Here is a 13,226-nt window from a genome sequence, read left to right on the forward strand (position 1 = left end):
ACCATGTCAAAGTCTGCAGAGAGGACGAGGAGTCAAGAACAACTAGGAATGATGCACCATGGTCACAGAGGATGTAATTTATGACTTTGCTGGGTATTTCAGTGCTTTGGTAGGGGCAAAATCCTAATTGGAGGGATTCAAATAGGAAATTTGTGGGAAAGACGGGCAGCGACAACATGTTTGAGGACTTTGAAAAGGAAAGGGAGATTGAAGCTGGGGCGATAGTTTACAGGGATAGATGGGTCATGGATAGGTTTTTTTGAGATGGGGGTAATGAAAGTGATTTTGAAAGGAGGGGCCAGTACCTGACGAGTTAATTATGTTTAATGGCAGTAGCATGGGGGCTAGGAAGGGATGCTGGATGGTCAAAAGAACAGGAAGTGGGCCTCATGGTTGAGATGAGCTCAGAGAGGGCATATGGAGAGATGGGAGAGAAACTGGAAAAAGATGCAAGTTCAAGGCTAGCGGTATCAGCAGAGGCAGCTGAACAAAAAGTCTCAACCTTAGTGATGGAGAAATCCATGAGCTCCTCGCACTTGTTGGAGATGAGTGGAGAAGGGAGGGGAGAGGAGTTCAAGGGAAGGGTTGGTAGTGGAGAAAAGAAGCAGGGCATTTCTTTTGCTCTCCAGGATGATCGTGGAGTTGCGTATGACTTTATGTGCTCCAGATCTAGGGATGGATGGCTAAACCAGAGGTGCGCCAGCTGTGCTGAAGTCTGCATCCTGTGGATGTTGGGGCCATATCAGGGACTATGATGATGATGAATGACCAGGATGGGAGAGAGTAAGGGTATTATTAGTGACAGGAGTATCAAAGGTGAAGATGAGTGCATGGTTGAGCAGATCAATAACTGCAGAAGTATTGTGGAGAATAAGGGCCATAGGCAGTTGGGAGTTTGAAAGTGCAGTTGTATGTGACTTGAGGAAGTTTATTTTTCCCCAATAATGGCCACAGAGAAGGATGTAGGGTTGGAAGGGAGTAGGAGGATGTGTGCAGTGAGATACAAAGAAGTGATTGGAGATAGTCTTGTCAATGACTGAGACCACTGAGGTAGGGAGGCCACAGGAGATGACGAGTTTGAAGGAGCAGCCATGAATATGGGTAGGAAACTATATGGAGAGGTTTAGAGAGGGCAAGAGGGAATCCTTAGTGATTACACTCTACATATCAGGGGAGCTGATATGTAGATTGTCATCATTAAGGATGAGGGGTCGCTCAGTGCAGAGATTGAGAAAGGCAGGGAGGCTATCAATGGTAAAAACTTGAGACGCGGGTTGAAGGACAGTAGAAAACGAGTATTTTAAAGGAGAGGGGTGGAACAAGGCAAGGTGCCTGAAGGATTAGAAGCTGCCAGAGGAACAAGGGGAGAAACCAAGATGAGGCTTGGTAATGTGCCATGCCCTGATTTGGATGGGCAGACGGTAAAAACTATGACCAGGTGGCAAGGCTTTGGTAAGGGGTAAATTTCATCCTCTGTAAACTAAGTTTCAGTCAAAGCCAGCATGTCAATGGAAACATACATAATAAGGTTATGGATGGCAAGGGCTATGTTCATAATTGAATGAGCACTCTGCAGGAAAATATGGAGAGGGACTGTGATTGATCTACTTGGCAGAGTCGAACGGGGTAGGGTGGGTGGGGAAGGAGGTTAGCGAGGTTCTCCCCCACTGGGTGCGCTGAATAGGAAACAGAAGAGGATGGGCAGTTGAGGTTAATTTGTGTAAAGAGCAGTAACACATGGCTTGATGGCCCTCTGGAGAGGGACAGAGGGTGGATTATTTAAGGGGGGAATTCAAGCCTGAAATAGTGGAAGAGTAGGAATAGTGATGGGTTGTAGAGTAGTGATGGGTTGGGGTAGGTCTTGGGGGAGGGGCGGGGGGGCAAAGTACTGAAGAGGGGAGAAATGGAAGGTGGCATGATTGGGAAACAGGACCAAGACATAACAGAAAATGTATCATTTTAATAATAGAGTAATTACAACTTCTAATCTTAACATATGCCTGTGTCATAGAATGGTTACAGCACAGAAGGCGACCATTCGACTCGTCAAGCCCGTGCCGGCTCACTGCAAGAGCACCTCAGCTAGTCCCACTCACCCGCCCTTTCCCCATAGCCCTGCAAATTCTTTTCCTTTAGGTATATATTCAATTCCCTTTTGAAAGCCACAATTAAGTCTGCCTCCACCACCCTTTCAGGCAGTGCATTCCAGATCCTAACCACTCGCTGCGTAAAAAAGTTTTTCCTCATGTCGCCTTTGCTTCTTTAGCCAATCACCTTAAATCTGTGTCCTCTGGTTTTCGACCCTTCCACCAATGGGAACAGTTTCTCCCTATCTACTCTGTCTAGACCCTCCTGATTTTGAATACCTCTATCAAATCTCCTCTCAACCTTCTTTGCTCTAAGGAGAACAACCCCAGCTTCTCCAGTGTGCCCACGTATATGAAGTCCCTCATCCCTGGAATCATTCTCGTAAATCGTTTCTGCACTCTCCCTAAGGTCTTCACATCCTTCCTAAAGTCGGAGGCCGAACCAATGTTTTACAAAGGTTCATCATAACTTCCTTGCTTTTGTACTTTGCCTCTATTTATGAAGCCCAGTATTTCATATGCTTTTTTAACTACTTTCTCAACCTGCCCACCTTTAACCATTTGTGCACATATACCCCCCAGGTCTCTTTGTTCATGCACCCGCTTTAGGATTTTACTCTTTCATTTATATTGACTCTCCTCGTTCTTCCTATCAAAATGTATCACTTCGCACTTTTCTGCATTAAATTCCATCTGCCACGTTTCTGCCCATTTCACTAGCCTGTCTATGCCTTCCTGAAGTCTATCACTATCCTGCTCATTGTTCACTATACTTCCAAGTTTTGTGACATCTGCAAATTTTGAAATTGTGCCCAAGTCATTAATAATATCAAAAAAAGCAGTAGTCCTAGTATCAACCCCTGGGAACACCACAGTATACCTTCGTCCAGTCCGAAAAACAACCATTCTATTTGACGTGGTATAATATTCCTGTCTCTATAAAACAGTGTATCCTCTATTTGTTGTGCACACCAAGGAAGATATATATAATCTGTATAAATTGAGCATTACATGGTAGTATATTCACTTCACTATAAAACAGCATATTATCGGATTTGCCATGAGCAAGGACACAAGAGATCTGCCGTACACCAGGCCACTGAAAGGATTTGGGAAGAAGTTTCTGTGCTTATTCAGACACAATGAAATAACCATTTTTGATTTGGTCCTGGGAAATTTGAGCCAATCTGGACTTTACATGCATGACAAACACATGACAAACACATGCTAGATGCAAAGTACACAGACACATCTATTCCTCTTTTTCAAAGTTGCTTAATTCAAATTAGGTTTAGTTGATTTATTTGAGCAGAAATGTCTTTGAATTAAGAGGAGTAGATATCCATGCAAGTCTCACAGCTTTGTTTATAGATAAAGAAAAATACAGTGGAGCTGAATTTCCACAGGTTATCTCCCAATCGTCCGTCGTAACTTCACGTAAACGACTTTTCTCCAGGATTTCCACGGAACTGCCTCTGAGGTTACAACAGATGATCAGAAGAACCCCCATGGAAATTCAATCCCAAAGTGCATAAATAGCGCTAGATAAAAATAAATGATGTTCCTCACATACCAGAGTTAAATAAATAAATCTGTGCATATTAGCGTGCTGTAGTTGAATAAATTAATCCTTGAATACAGTTAATTTACATTGTTTTCCTGTCAAAGTTACCTCAGGTAAAGTTCAAATAGTCATTCTGTGCTATTCTTTTGATATTTGAATATTAAAAGACAAATCACAATTACCTTAGACCTAATAATGGCATTCTGGCATTTATTACGGTCAGATCTGAAGCCTTTTTCATAGCTAGTAAGGTTCCATTTGAACCTATGAACATCAAGTTCTGACACACAATTGTCAGTCTTGCTGTGAGAATCAAAAAAAGTCCTGTGTTACGTGCTTGCCAACTCCAAATTGTGGTAGTGTTTGATCGACTCAGAAGTGTGGCATCTTTTAATTGACAGTGGCACATTCTGGGAATTCTAATCTATAAAAAGTATCATGAACAATTTTATTGGTTCATCTTTTCCTTCTTGCTAGTTATTTTATTGGTGGCTAATAATTGACTGCCCTTTCTTGTTAGCTGATTTCATTCCTGTTTGCTACCTCACCATCATTATGTTCCAGATATGTTGTTATTTTGTAATGTGACATTTTAGCCAATCAATTGCAAATGAACACATGCTTTGCACATTCAGGTGTGACACAGGTGTGCTGAACACATGCAAGACACATGACTTTATATAAAAAGATAGATTTGCATAATTTGAAGTTGCCAAGCACCATGGAACATTTCTTTGTATCCTTTCCTACCAAGACAAGGAATCCCACTCAACATAATTTTACCTGGTAGATACAGTTGCTAAAATAATAGGTGGCATCGAAGCAACAAAAGCAGCCCAGTGCAGTTATTGGTGCATTAGATTTCTCCAATTGGTAACACTCCTGCCTCACAATCAGAGCTATACAGATTCAAGCTATACTCGAGGGCTTGAGCACATAACCTGGGCTAGCACTCCACTACATTATTAGAGATGATAACCTTCGGATAAGATGTTAAACCGAGGCCCTAACTGCCCATTCCAGTAAACACTGAAGATCCCTTGAGGCTATTCGAAGAAGGTTGGATTGTTCTCTTGGTGTGCTGGTATACATTCCTCCACCAACAAAAACAGATTAATTGCTCATTCATTGTTGTTGGTGGAATCTTGCTGTGTTACATTTGTCTACATAAAAACTAACTGCACTTTAAAGTAATTAATTATCTGTGAAGTGTTTATAGAAATATTATATTTATAAAGCAACTTTATGTCTTTAAGTCTTCTTACAAAAGGGCCCTACCAATACAGCAGTGTTGGGTGAAGTGGTCTAGTACTGCTTGTCCAGACATACTGGCCTGAATTTTGTAGTGGTAATGACAGCGTAACTGTCAGTGTTCGCCATCATTTCTCCTCTTAAAGTGACAGCAACTTCTGGAAACGCCATTCTGGCCTTGAAAAACTAATTTTATATTTGTGGAATGTCAAATTTTTCCATTAATATGATAATTACATGGTTTTTACGATAATTTTTTTTTGTAAAGTTTATGATATTTCAGCTTTTACCTTAATCCTATGTTTATGTCCCAAGCTTTATTTTGCTCTGTAAAATTTATAAAAAGTAAACTATAATCTGTGCATTTTATTTCCTGGTTTGCTGTCTCTGAGAATTCTTCAATGTGATTGGCTTCTTCGCCTGCTTGATAACAATACTGTTGCTGGATGCTGGTGATTCACTTGATTTGGCACCAGATTCAAACTAAGGTTGAAATTCCAAACCTGAAACTCACACCACAGAGATCGCAATATCTTTGTGGACAGCTTTCTTTGAGGTCAGCGGTGAGCACCATCACTCCGTCGCTGACTGCAAATTCCGAGCCAATATAACTAACTTTTTTGTTTCTCTACTAATCCATCTTTTTAAAAAAGTTTGTAAAAGTTGGTTAAAGTAACACCATGCTGTAACCATTTTCAGTGACAGGATCCGGTCAGGGTCACTGATGGTCACGTAGTTAGTATTTTACAGAGTGGGGACAGGACTTGAAGTCACCTTGCTCTCTTTTCAGGATAGATGACTCAGGCATTGAAAAACATCTGATGAGCAAAAATGCTATACTGGAGCAACCACAAACAAATGCAAGTTGTGGGAGCGGAAGCCCATATTTCTGAAATGCTTCGCTTTCGGCGCAGTCTGGAGATGAAGTAGCTTTCTGATTAAAGTCTGGATCAAAGCAGGAATGTGTCACAAAACAGGCTGCTAGATGATATAGAGCCATTTAGCCATTCAAATGTGTCAATCTAATCACCTGTGTGTTTTCACAATACTTCATGGCGGGGTCAATTGTGGCACTGAGACCCGATTTCAGGACAATGGGTAGCTGGTCATTTAGTCTACATTATCTGTATGTTAATTATTTTATGTATCATTGATACTATGCATGGAATCGAAGAAACTCCTGCTGATCACGTGGTTTGCAAACAATAATTCATGAAGCAGTTAGACGTGATTTCAGGACAATGGTCGTTTAGTCTACATCGTCTGTATGTTAATTATTTGTGTGCAGTTCTGGTCGCCGTATTATAGGAAGGACGTGATTGCACTAGAGAGGGTGCAGAGGAGATTTACTATGATGCTGCCTGGAATGGAGAATCTTAGTTATGAGGACAGATTGGATAGGCTGGGTTTGTTCTCATTGGAACAGAGGAGGTTGACAGGAGACCCCATTGTGGTACAAAATATTGAGGGGCCTGGACATGGTGGATAGTTAGGGTCTATTTCCATTGGTGGAGAGGTCTATTACGAGGGGCATAGTTTTAACGTGGTTGGTGGAAGGCTTAGAGGGGATTTGAGGGAGGGCTTCTGGGGATCTGGAACTCGCTGCCTGGAAGAGTGGTGGATGCAGAAACCCTCACCACTTTTAAGAGACGTTGGATGGGCACTTAAAGTGCAGTAACCTGCAGGGTTACGGACCTAGAGCTGGTAATTGGGATTAGACTGGATGACCTTTTGTTGGATGGAGCAGATATAATGGTAAGTATTGCAGGGAATAGAATACAGTCAGGGTGATCTCCTGGACTAGTTTCGATCCCCTGGATGGGTCGGAGAGGAATTTACCCAGATTTTTTTTCCCTAAATTGGCCTGGGTTTTTATCTGGTTTTTGCCTCTCCCAGGAGATCACATGGCTCCGGTTGGGGTGGAGTGTAGAATGTTTTAGTATAAGGGGTGTCGCAGTTGTGGTGAGGCGGATTGGTTGGGCTGGGTGTTCTTTTCCTTTCCGTCATTGTTCATAGGTTTATGTGTAATCTTTAGGGCTGTTGACCAAGGACCCTGTGGCTCTTTGTCGGCCGGCGCGGACACGATTGGCCGGAGTGGCCTCCTTCTGCGCTGTAAGTTTTGATGTTTCTATGTACCATTGATACGATGTACGGAATATAGAGTTCAAAGGCCTAATTTTGTATAAGAGATGTGAGAGAAGGCTGTTTGGGAGACTCTCGAGATCGGAAGGTATGTGCCTCACAAGCCGAGCTGGCGTTGTGAGAAGTGTATCTCTCAGTAGCATTCATACTGGGTTTGTACAAGTATGAATGTTTAAACAAAAGACCTGATCCTGCCATTACTACAACGGAGTGTGTGTGTAATTCTGGCGTTTAAAGCAACAAAGCAAAAAGAGCAAGAAAGCTGTCCAACACAAGTCACTCCGGAGTCCTGAGCATGTCACTGTGAAAGGTAGTAGCCGTCCGTGATACAGGAGACACTCAGCTCCTGTATATGTGTGATAAACAATACAAGGAGCTACTAATTAATCAGAGCTAGAGACAGATTTTTGCAGCCACAGCACAACATGATCAGGGGCAAAAATTCACCATTTTGATGCTCTACCAGACAAGGCTGTAATAATCATTAAACTTATCCATCTATCCAGGCTTACAGCAACACCAACTTGCTTATAAAGTGCCTTAATGTAGAAAAACATTGTCATGGTGCTTCATGGAGGCGTAATCAAAAATAACAGATACCAACCAAAGAAGAAGATATTAGTAGGGTGACCAAAAGCTTGGTCAGAAATGGGTTTAAAGAAGAAAAGGGAGATGAGGGAATTAGGAAGGGAGGGAAGGCTATCTATCACACCATGACCATCTTCTGTGTAATTACTGTAGGTATTCGACAAGCTACATCTTAACTGCAACCACCACTCAGTATATCTCTTCTCCCCATACTCAAGAATAGACTATGAAAACTATTAAAATAAATTTGGAGTCTGGGATCCATCTACAAGAATGGAATCATGGGATCTATCCAAAAAGACCAATAGAGATTGAACCTCCCTTATCCGGAACCACCCCTCGTCCGGAACCATCCCCGGCCACCGTTGGCGCACGCGCAGAACTCCGACATGAACAAATTGAAGTCCTTTCTCGCAGCCGACTCCCGCAATCACTGGCCTGGTCCCGCAATCCATGTTGTTACATGTCGTTGTTACATGTCGGTGCACCTCTCCCCGGCGGTACATGGAAGTGCCATTGCAAAAAGGTACCCGAGGATCCCGCTGACCGGGTTTTCGCTGCTGAGGGTTAAATTGCGGCAAAAACCCGGTCGCAAAGTCGGCGAAAATCCAGCCCATCCAATGGGTTTACAATTTTACTAGAGAACTTAGCTCAGATGCTAGAATTCTAATCTCTGAGTCAGAAGTCTGTGGGTTCAAGCACCACCCGGATATGGTAATGTAATGCTATGCTATGGTACTGGACTGGCATTTACCAGTGCACATTTTACCATGGCAAACTGAATTCAATTAATCTGGTAATTGGTGAGCTGGGTCAGTAAGGTGTTTTAGGGAAAGGAAAGAAACCTGCCATCCCTAAATGGTCTGGTCTGTGTGTGACTCCATTCCACATTATGCAGTTGACTCTTAACGCTAATAAACCACCACTTTCTCAGGGCAGAACAAGAGATATTATCGTGCAAGTGCTACACCAGATAAATAATACTACCTCCAGCATGCTCCATCTGTCGGGCACCCAGAGAGGAACTTTGGTCTTCAGTTCTCTTGGTACCTAATGTGATTGGGTTGAAGAGAAGTAATGGAAGTAATTCCGATCTTTACATACTGTAGGTGGGAATTCTTCAAGAACAGGAATTTGCACCGATAGGGGCCGAAATTGATCGTCTGCCCATTTCTTGGTGGTATGCCGGTGGTATGTCATAAAAACATAGAAACATAGAAAACAGGTGCAGGAGTAGGCCATTCGGCCCTTTGAGCCTGCACCATCATTCAATAAGATCATGGCTGATCATTCACCTCAGTACCCCTTTCCTGCTTTCTCTCCATACCCCTTGATCCCTTTAGCCGTAAGGGCCATATCTACCTCCCTCTTGAATATATCCAATGAACTAGCATCAACAACTCTCTGTGGTAGGGAATTCCACAAATTAACAACTCTCTGAGTGAAGAAGTTTATCCTCATCTCAGTCCTAAATGGCTTACCCCTTATCCTTAGACTGTGTCCCCTGGTTCTGGACTTCCCCAACATCGGGAACAATTTCCAGCATCTAACCTGTCCAGTCCCGTCAGAATTTTATAAGTTTCTATGAGATCCCCTCTCATCCTTCTAAACTCCAGTGAATACAGGCCCAGTCGATCCAGTCTCTCCGCATATGTCAGTCCTGCCATCCCGAGAATCAATCTGGTAAACCTTCATTGCACTCCCTCAATAGCAAGAATGTCCTTCCTCAAATTAGGAGGCCAAAACTGAACACAATATTCCAGATGAGGCCTCACCAAGGCCCTGTACAACTGCAGTAAGATCTCCCTGCTCCGATACTCAAATCCCCTAAGCTATGAAGGCCAACATACCATTTGTCTTCTTCACTGCCTGCTGTACCTGCATGCCAATTTTCAATGACTGATGTACCATGACACCCAGGTCTCGTTGCATCTCCCCTTTTCCTAATCTGCCGCCATTCGGATAATATTCTGCCTTCGTGTTTTTGTCCCCAAAGTGGATAACCTCACATTTATCCACATTATACTGCATCTGCCATGCATTTGCCCACTCACCTGACCTGTCCAAGTTCCCCCGCAGCCTCTTAGCATCCCCCTCACAGCTCACACCGCCACCCAGCTTAGTGTCATCCGCAAACTTGGAGATATTACACCCAATTCCTTCATCTAAATCATTAATGTATATTGTAAATAGCTGGGTTCCCAGCACTGAGCCCTGCAGCACCCCACTAGTCACTGCCTGCCATTCTGAAAAGGACCCGTTTATTCCGACTCTCCGCTTCCTGTCTGCCAACCAGTTCTCTATCCACGTTAGTACCTTATCCCAAATACCATGTGTTTTAATTTTGCACACCAATTTCTCGTGTGGGACCTGTCAAAAGCCTTTTGAAAGTCCAAATACACTACATCCACTGGTTCTCCCTTGTCCACTCTACCAGTTACATCCTCAAAAAATTCTAAAAGATTTGTCAAGCATGATTTCCCTTTCATAAATCCATGCTGACTTGGACCAATCCTGTCACTGCCTTCCAAATGCGCTGCTATTTCATCTTTAATAATGATTCCAACATTTTCCCCACTACTGAGGTCAGGCTAACGGTCTATAATTACCCGTTTTCTCTCTCCCTCCTTTTTTAAAAAGTGGGGTTACATTAGCTACCCTCCAGTCCATAGGAACCAATCCAGAGTCGATAGATTGTTGGAAAATGATCACCAATGCATCCACTATTTCTAGGGCCACTTCCTTAAGTACTCTGGGATGCAGACTATCAGGCCCGGGGGATTTATCAGCCTTCAATCCCAGCAATTTCCCGAACACAATTTCCTGACTAATAAGGATTTCCTTCAGTTCCTCCTTCTCATTAGACACACGGTCCCCTAGTATTTCCGGAAGGTTATTTGTGTCTTCCTTCGTGAAGACAGAACCAAAGTATTTGCTCAACTGGTCTGCCATTTCTTTGTTCCCCATTATAAATTCACCTGAATCTGACTGCAAGGGACCTATGTTTGTCTTCACTAATCTTTTTCTCTTCATATATCTATAGAAGCTTTTGCAGTCAGTTTTTATGTTTCCAGCAAGCGTCCTCTCATACTCTATTTTCCCTCTCCTAATTAACCCTTTGTCCTCCTCTGCTGAATTCTTAATTTCTCCCAGTCCTCAGGTTTGCTGCTTTTTCTGGCCAATTTATATGCCTTTTCCTTGGATCTAACACTATCCTTAATTTCCCTTGTTAGCCACGGTTGAGCCACCTTCCGTGTTTTATTTTTACTCCAGATAGGAATGTACAATTGTCGAAGTTCATCCATGTGATCTTTAAATGTTTGCCATTGCCTATCCACCGTCAACCCTTTAAGTATCATTTGCCAGTCTATTCTAGCCAATTCACGTTTCATACCATTGAAGTTACCTTTCCTTAAGTTCAGGACCCTAGTCTCTGAATTAACTGTGTCACTCTCCATCTTGATAAAGAATTCTACCATATTATGGTCACTCTTCCCCAAGGGGCCTCGCACAACAAGATTGCTAATTAGTCCTTTCTCATTACACAACACCCAGTCTAGGATGGCCAGCCCTCTAGTTGGTTCCTCGACATATTGGCCGTTTCATACCGCCGGGTATCGCTGGGGCAGAGTGTGCGCGATTTTCATCAGTTTTTTCTCGGCGGTATGCCGAGTGGAGTGCAGCCGGCGGTGTGTCATTTTCACTCGGGAATCTTCAGGTCCCGAGTTCTGCGCACGCACATGCTGCTGCGAAGCTCCGTCCCCCGAGACACACAGACCAGAATCAACAGAGACTGCCGGCCTGAGAGCGATATGCAGGTATGTGGGGTGGGGTCACTTCTTGGGGGGAGATCGCTATTTGAAGGGTGCAGAGGGAGATCGCTGTGGGGGTGGGTGGGGGTGACAGATAAAAAAAAATTCACAGGTGAAGGTGCACACTGCCGACTGAAGATCGACTTAAAACCACCTTTTCCAGGGCGGTCTGTAGGGTTGTTGGTATGTCGATGGCAAGTCATCAATTTGGCAATTTTGGGTGGTATTTCGGCGGTGTGCAGGGGTGGACGGTATGCATACCGCCCGGCAGTATGTCGCTGATGAATTTTCCGCTAGGCGGTATGTTGGTATTTTTCGATCAATTTCCTGATTCTGGGCGTTATGTCGGCAGGCCACGGGCAGTATGTCCACCAATTTCGGGCCTATAGAGTGCTATGGCAGTAATAACTTCAAATAGTGGCAATACTTGGGTAGAAGTAGAGTTGAAGGGAGAGGGGAAGGCTGAAGGAAGAGAGTAAACTCCAGAATGATGCTTTGTGCTTGGGCAGAAGAAGAGTGCCAGCATTAACGAGGGAAAGGAAGCAGAGTGACCACATTAACGGAGAAGGATGGAAAAAGAGTGACCGCTTCAACTGGCTAGTGTAGGCCAAAATTGGCAACTTGAATTACAAAGGAAGAGTGAAAGGGAGACATGCATCAACTAGGGACATTGGAGGAAGAGGGCATGTTTCTGTGCAGTTGGATGGAGTACAGAATCTCTGAACTGGGTCCAGAGAGGTAGGATGTTTTTGTGAGCTGGGGTAGTGGGGGATTGGATCTAGGAAAATAAGCATTGACGTGACTTTTGGGGAAGTGGTGATCTGGTTGATCTGTTGGAAATGCTCATGACACTTATTCTTCCTTTATTGTCGTGAAGTACGCCATTTCTTAAAAGATTGGAGATTAACCAGAATGGTGCATTTTGAATGGGAAGTTCAAATATTTCCTAGGGGAACATACCCCAGATAACTATAAATGAATCAGCAATTTTGTGTCAACATTTGTTTTTTTCTTTCGGGCTTAATGCACTTATGTTTGCTTTCCTCCAAAATGAGTGAAGGGAAATATCAAGTATAGCTACTGCTCAAGTTACAAAAGCCAATTGAACTACTTTTTTTCAAGTCTTAGACAGAGTTCTTGACCAGTTACCATTTTGGGGCTTGTGTCAGCTTTTATTTAAAACTACAGTTCAGTGTTTAACTAGCTTTCCAGGTTGGCACTCCATTAGACAAACAGCAGTTCCACAGGTGTGATTTTCTCAGTAGCTTAGTTCAGACACTCAAACATGGTGATGTGTTTCTGCATGTGCCAGATACCAGGCTGACCAAAAACAAACAATCTTCAGATAAGTCAAACTGAAGCCCTGTTTGCTTCCATGGCAATAATTAAAGGTGGGCAAGGAATCCTCCACATGTCCTGATCAACATTTTTCTGCCAATCGACACCACAAAAAACATATTAATTGGCCATTTTTGTCATTGCTTTTTATGGTACTGCGTTGTGTACAAAATGGCTGTTGTATTCACCTGCAAACAGCAGTGACTTCACATCAAAATATTTCACTATATTAAAAGTGCTTGGGAATGTTTTTGAAAGATGAAATAAGATGCTATAATATGCAAGTTCTTTCTTCCCAATGAAGAGCAAGAGTAAAATCAGTGCTCCATCAGTTCCAGTTTTCCACTTGATTGCATTAATTCCCAGTTATTTAAAATCATGTACTTCTTTTGTGGTTGCATCACTGATATGTAATGGCATTATTTTGCCATTTTTGGTCAGGGA

General features: G+C 43.1%; 1 protein-coding gene across 5 annotated transcripts in view; it reads right to left on the minus strand.

The window, feature by feature from the left end:
- The window catches only part of dlg3 (discs, large homolog 3 (Drosophila)), a 779,594-nt gene that overhangs the window by 120,410 nt on the left and 645,958 nt on the right, over positions 1-13,226 (minus strand). The window contains exon 1 of one of the 5 annotated variants that reach the window (XM_070882616.1): positions 8,620-8,663. The exons of the other annotated variants lie outside the window; for them this stretch is intronic. Within the exon in view, the coding sequence (XP_070738717.1) occupies positions 8,620-8,635 (16 nt within the window). The 5' untranslated portion in view covers positions 8,636-8,663. Of the gene's footprint in view, positions 1-8,619; positions 8,664-13,226 lie in introns of those variants that run through there. 5 annotated transcript variants of the gene reach the window in all.

Source organism: Pristiophorus japonicus, chromosome 6, assembly GCF_044704955.1.
Source record: "Pristiophorus japonicus isolate sPriJap1 chromosome 6, sPriJap1.hap1, whole genome shotgun sequence".
NCBI classification, from domain to species: domain Eukaryota; kingdom Metazoa; phylum Chordata; class Chondrichthyes; family Pristiophoridae; genus Pristiophorus; species Pristiophorus japonicus.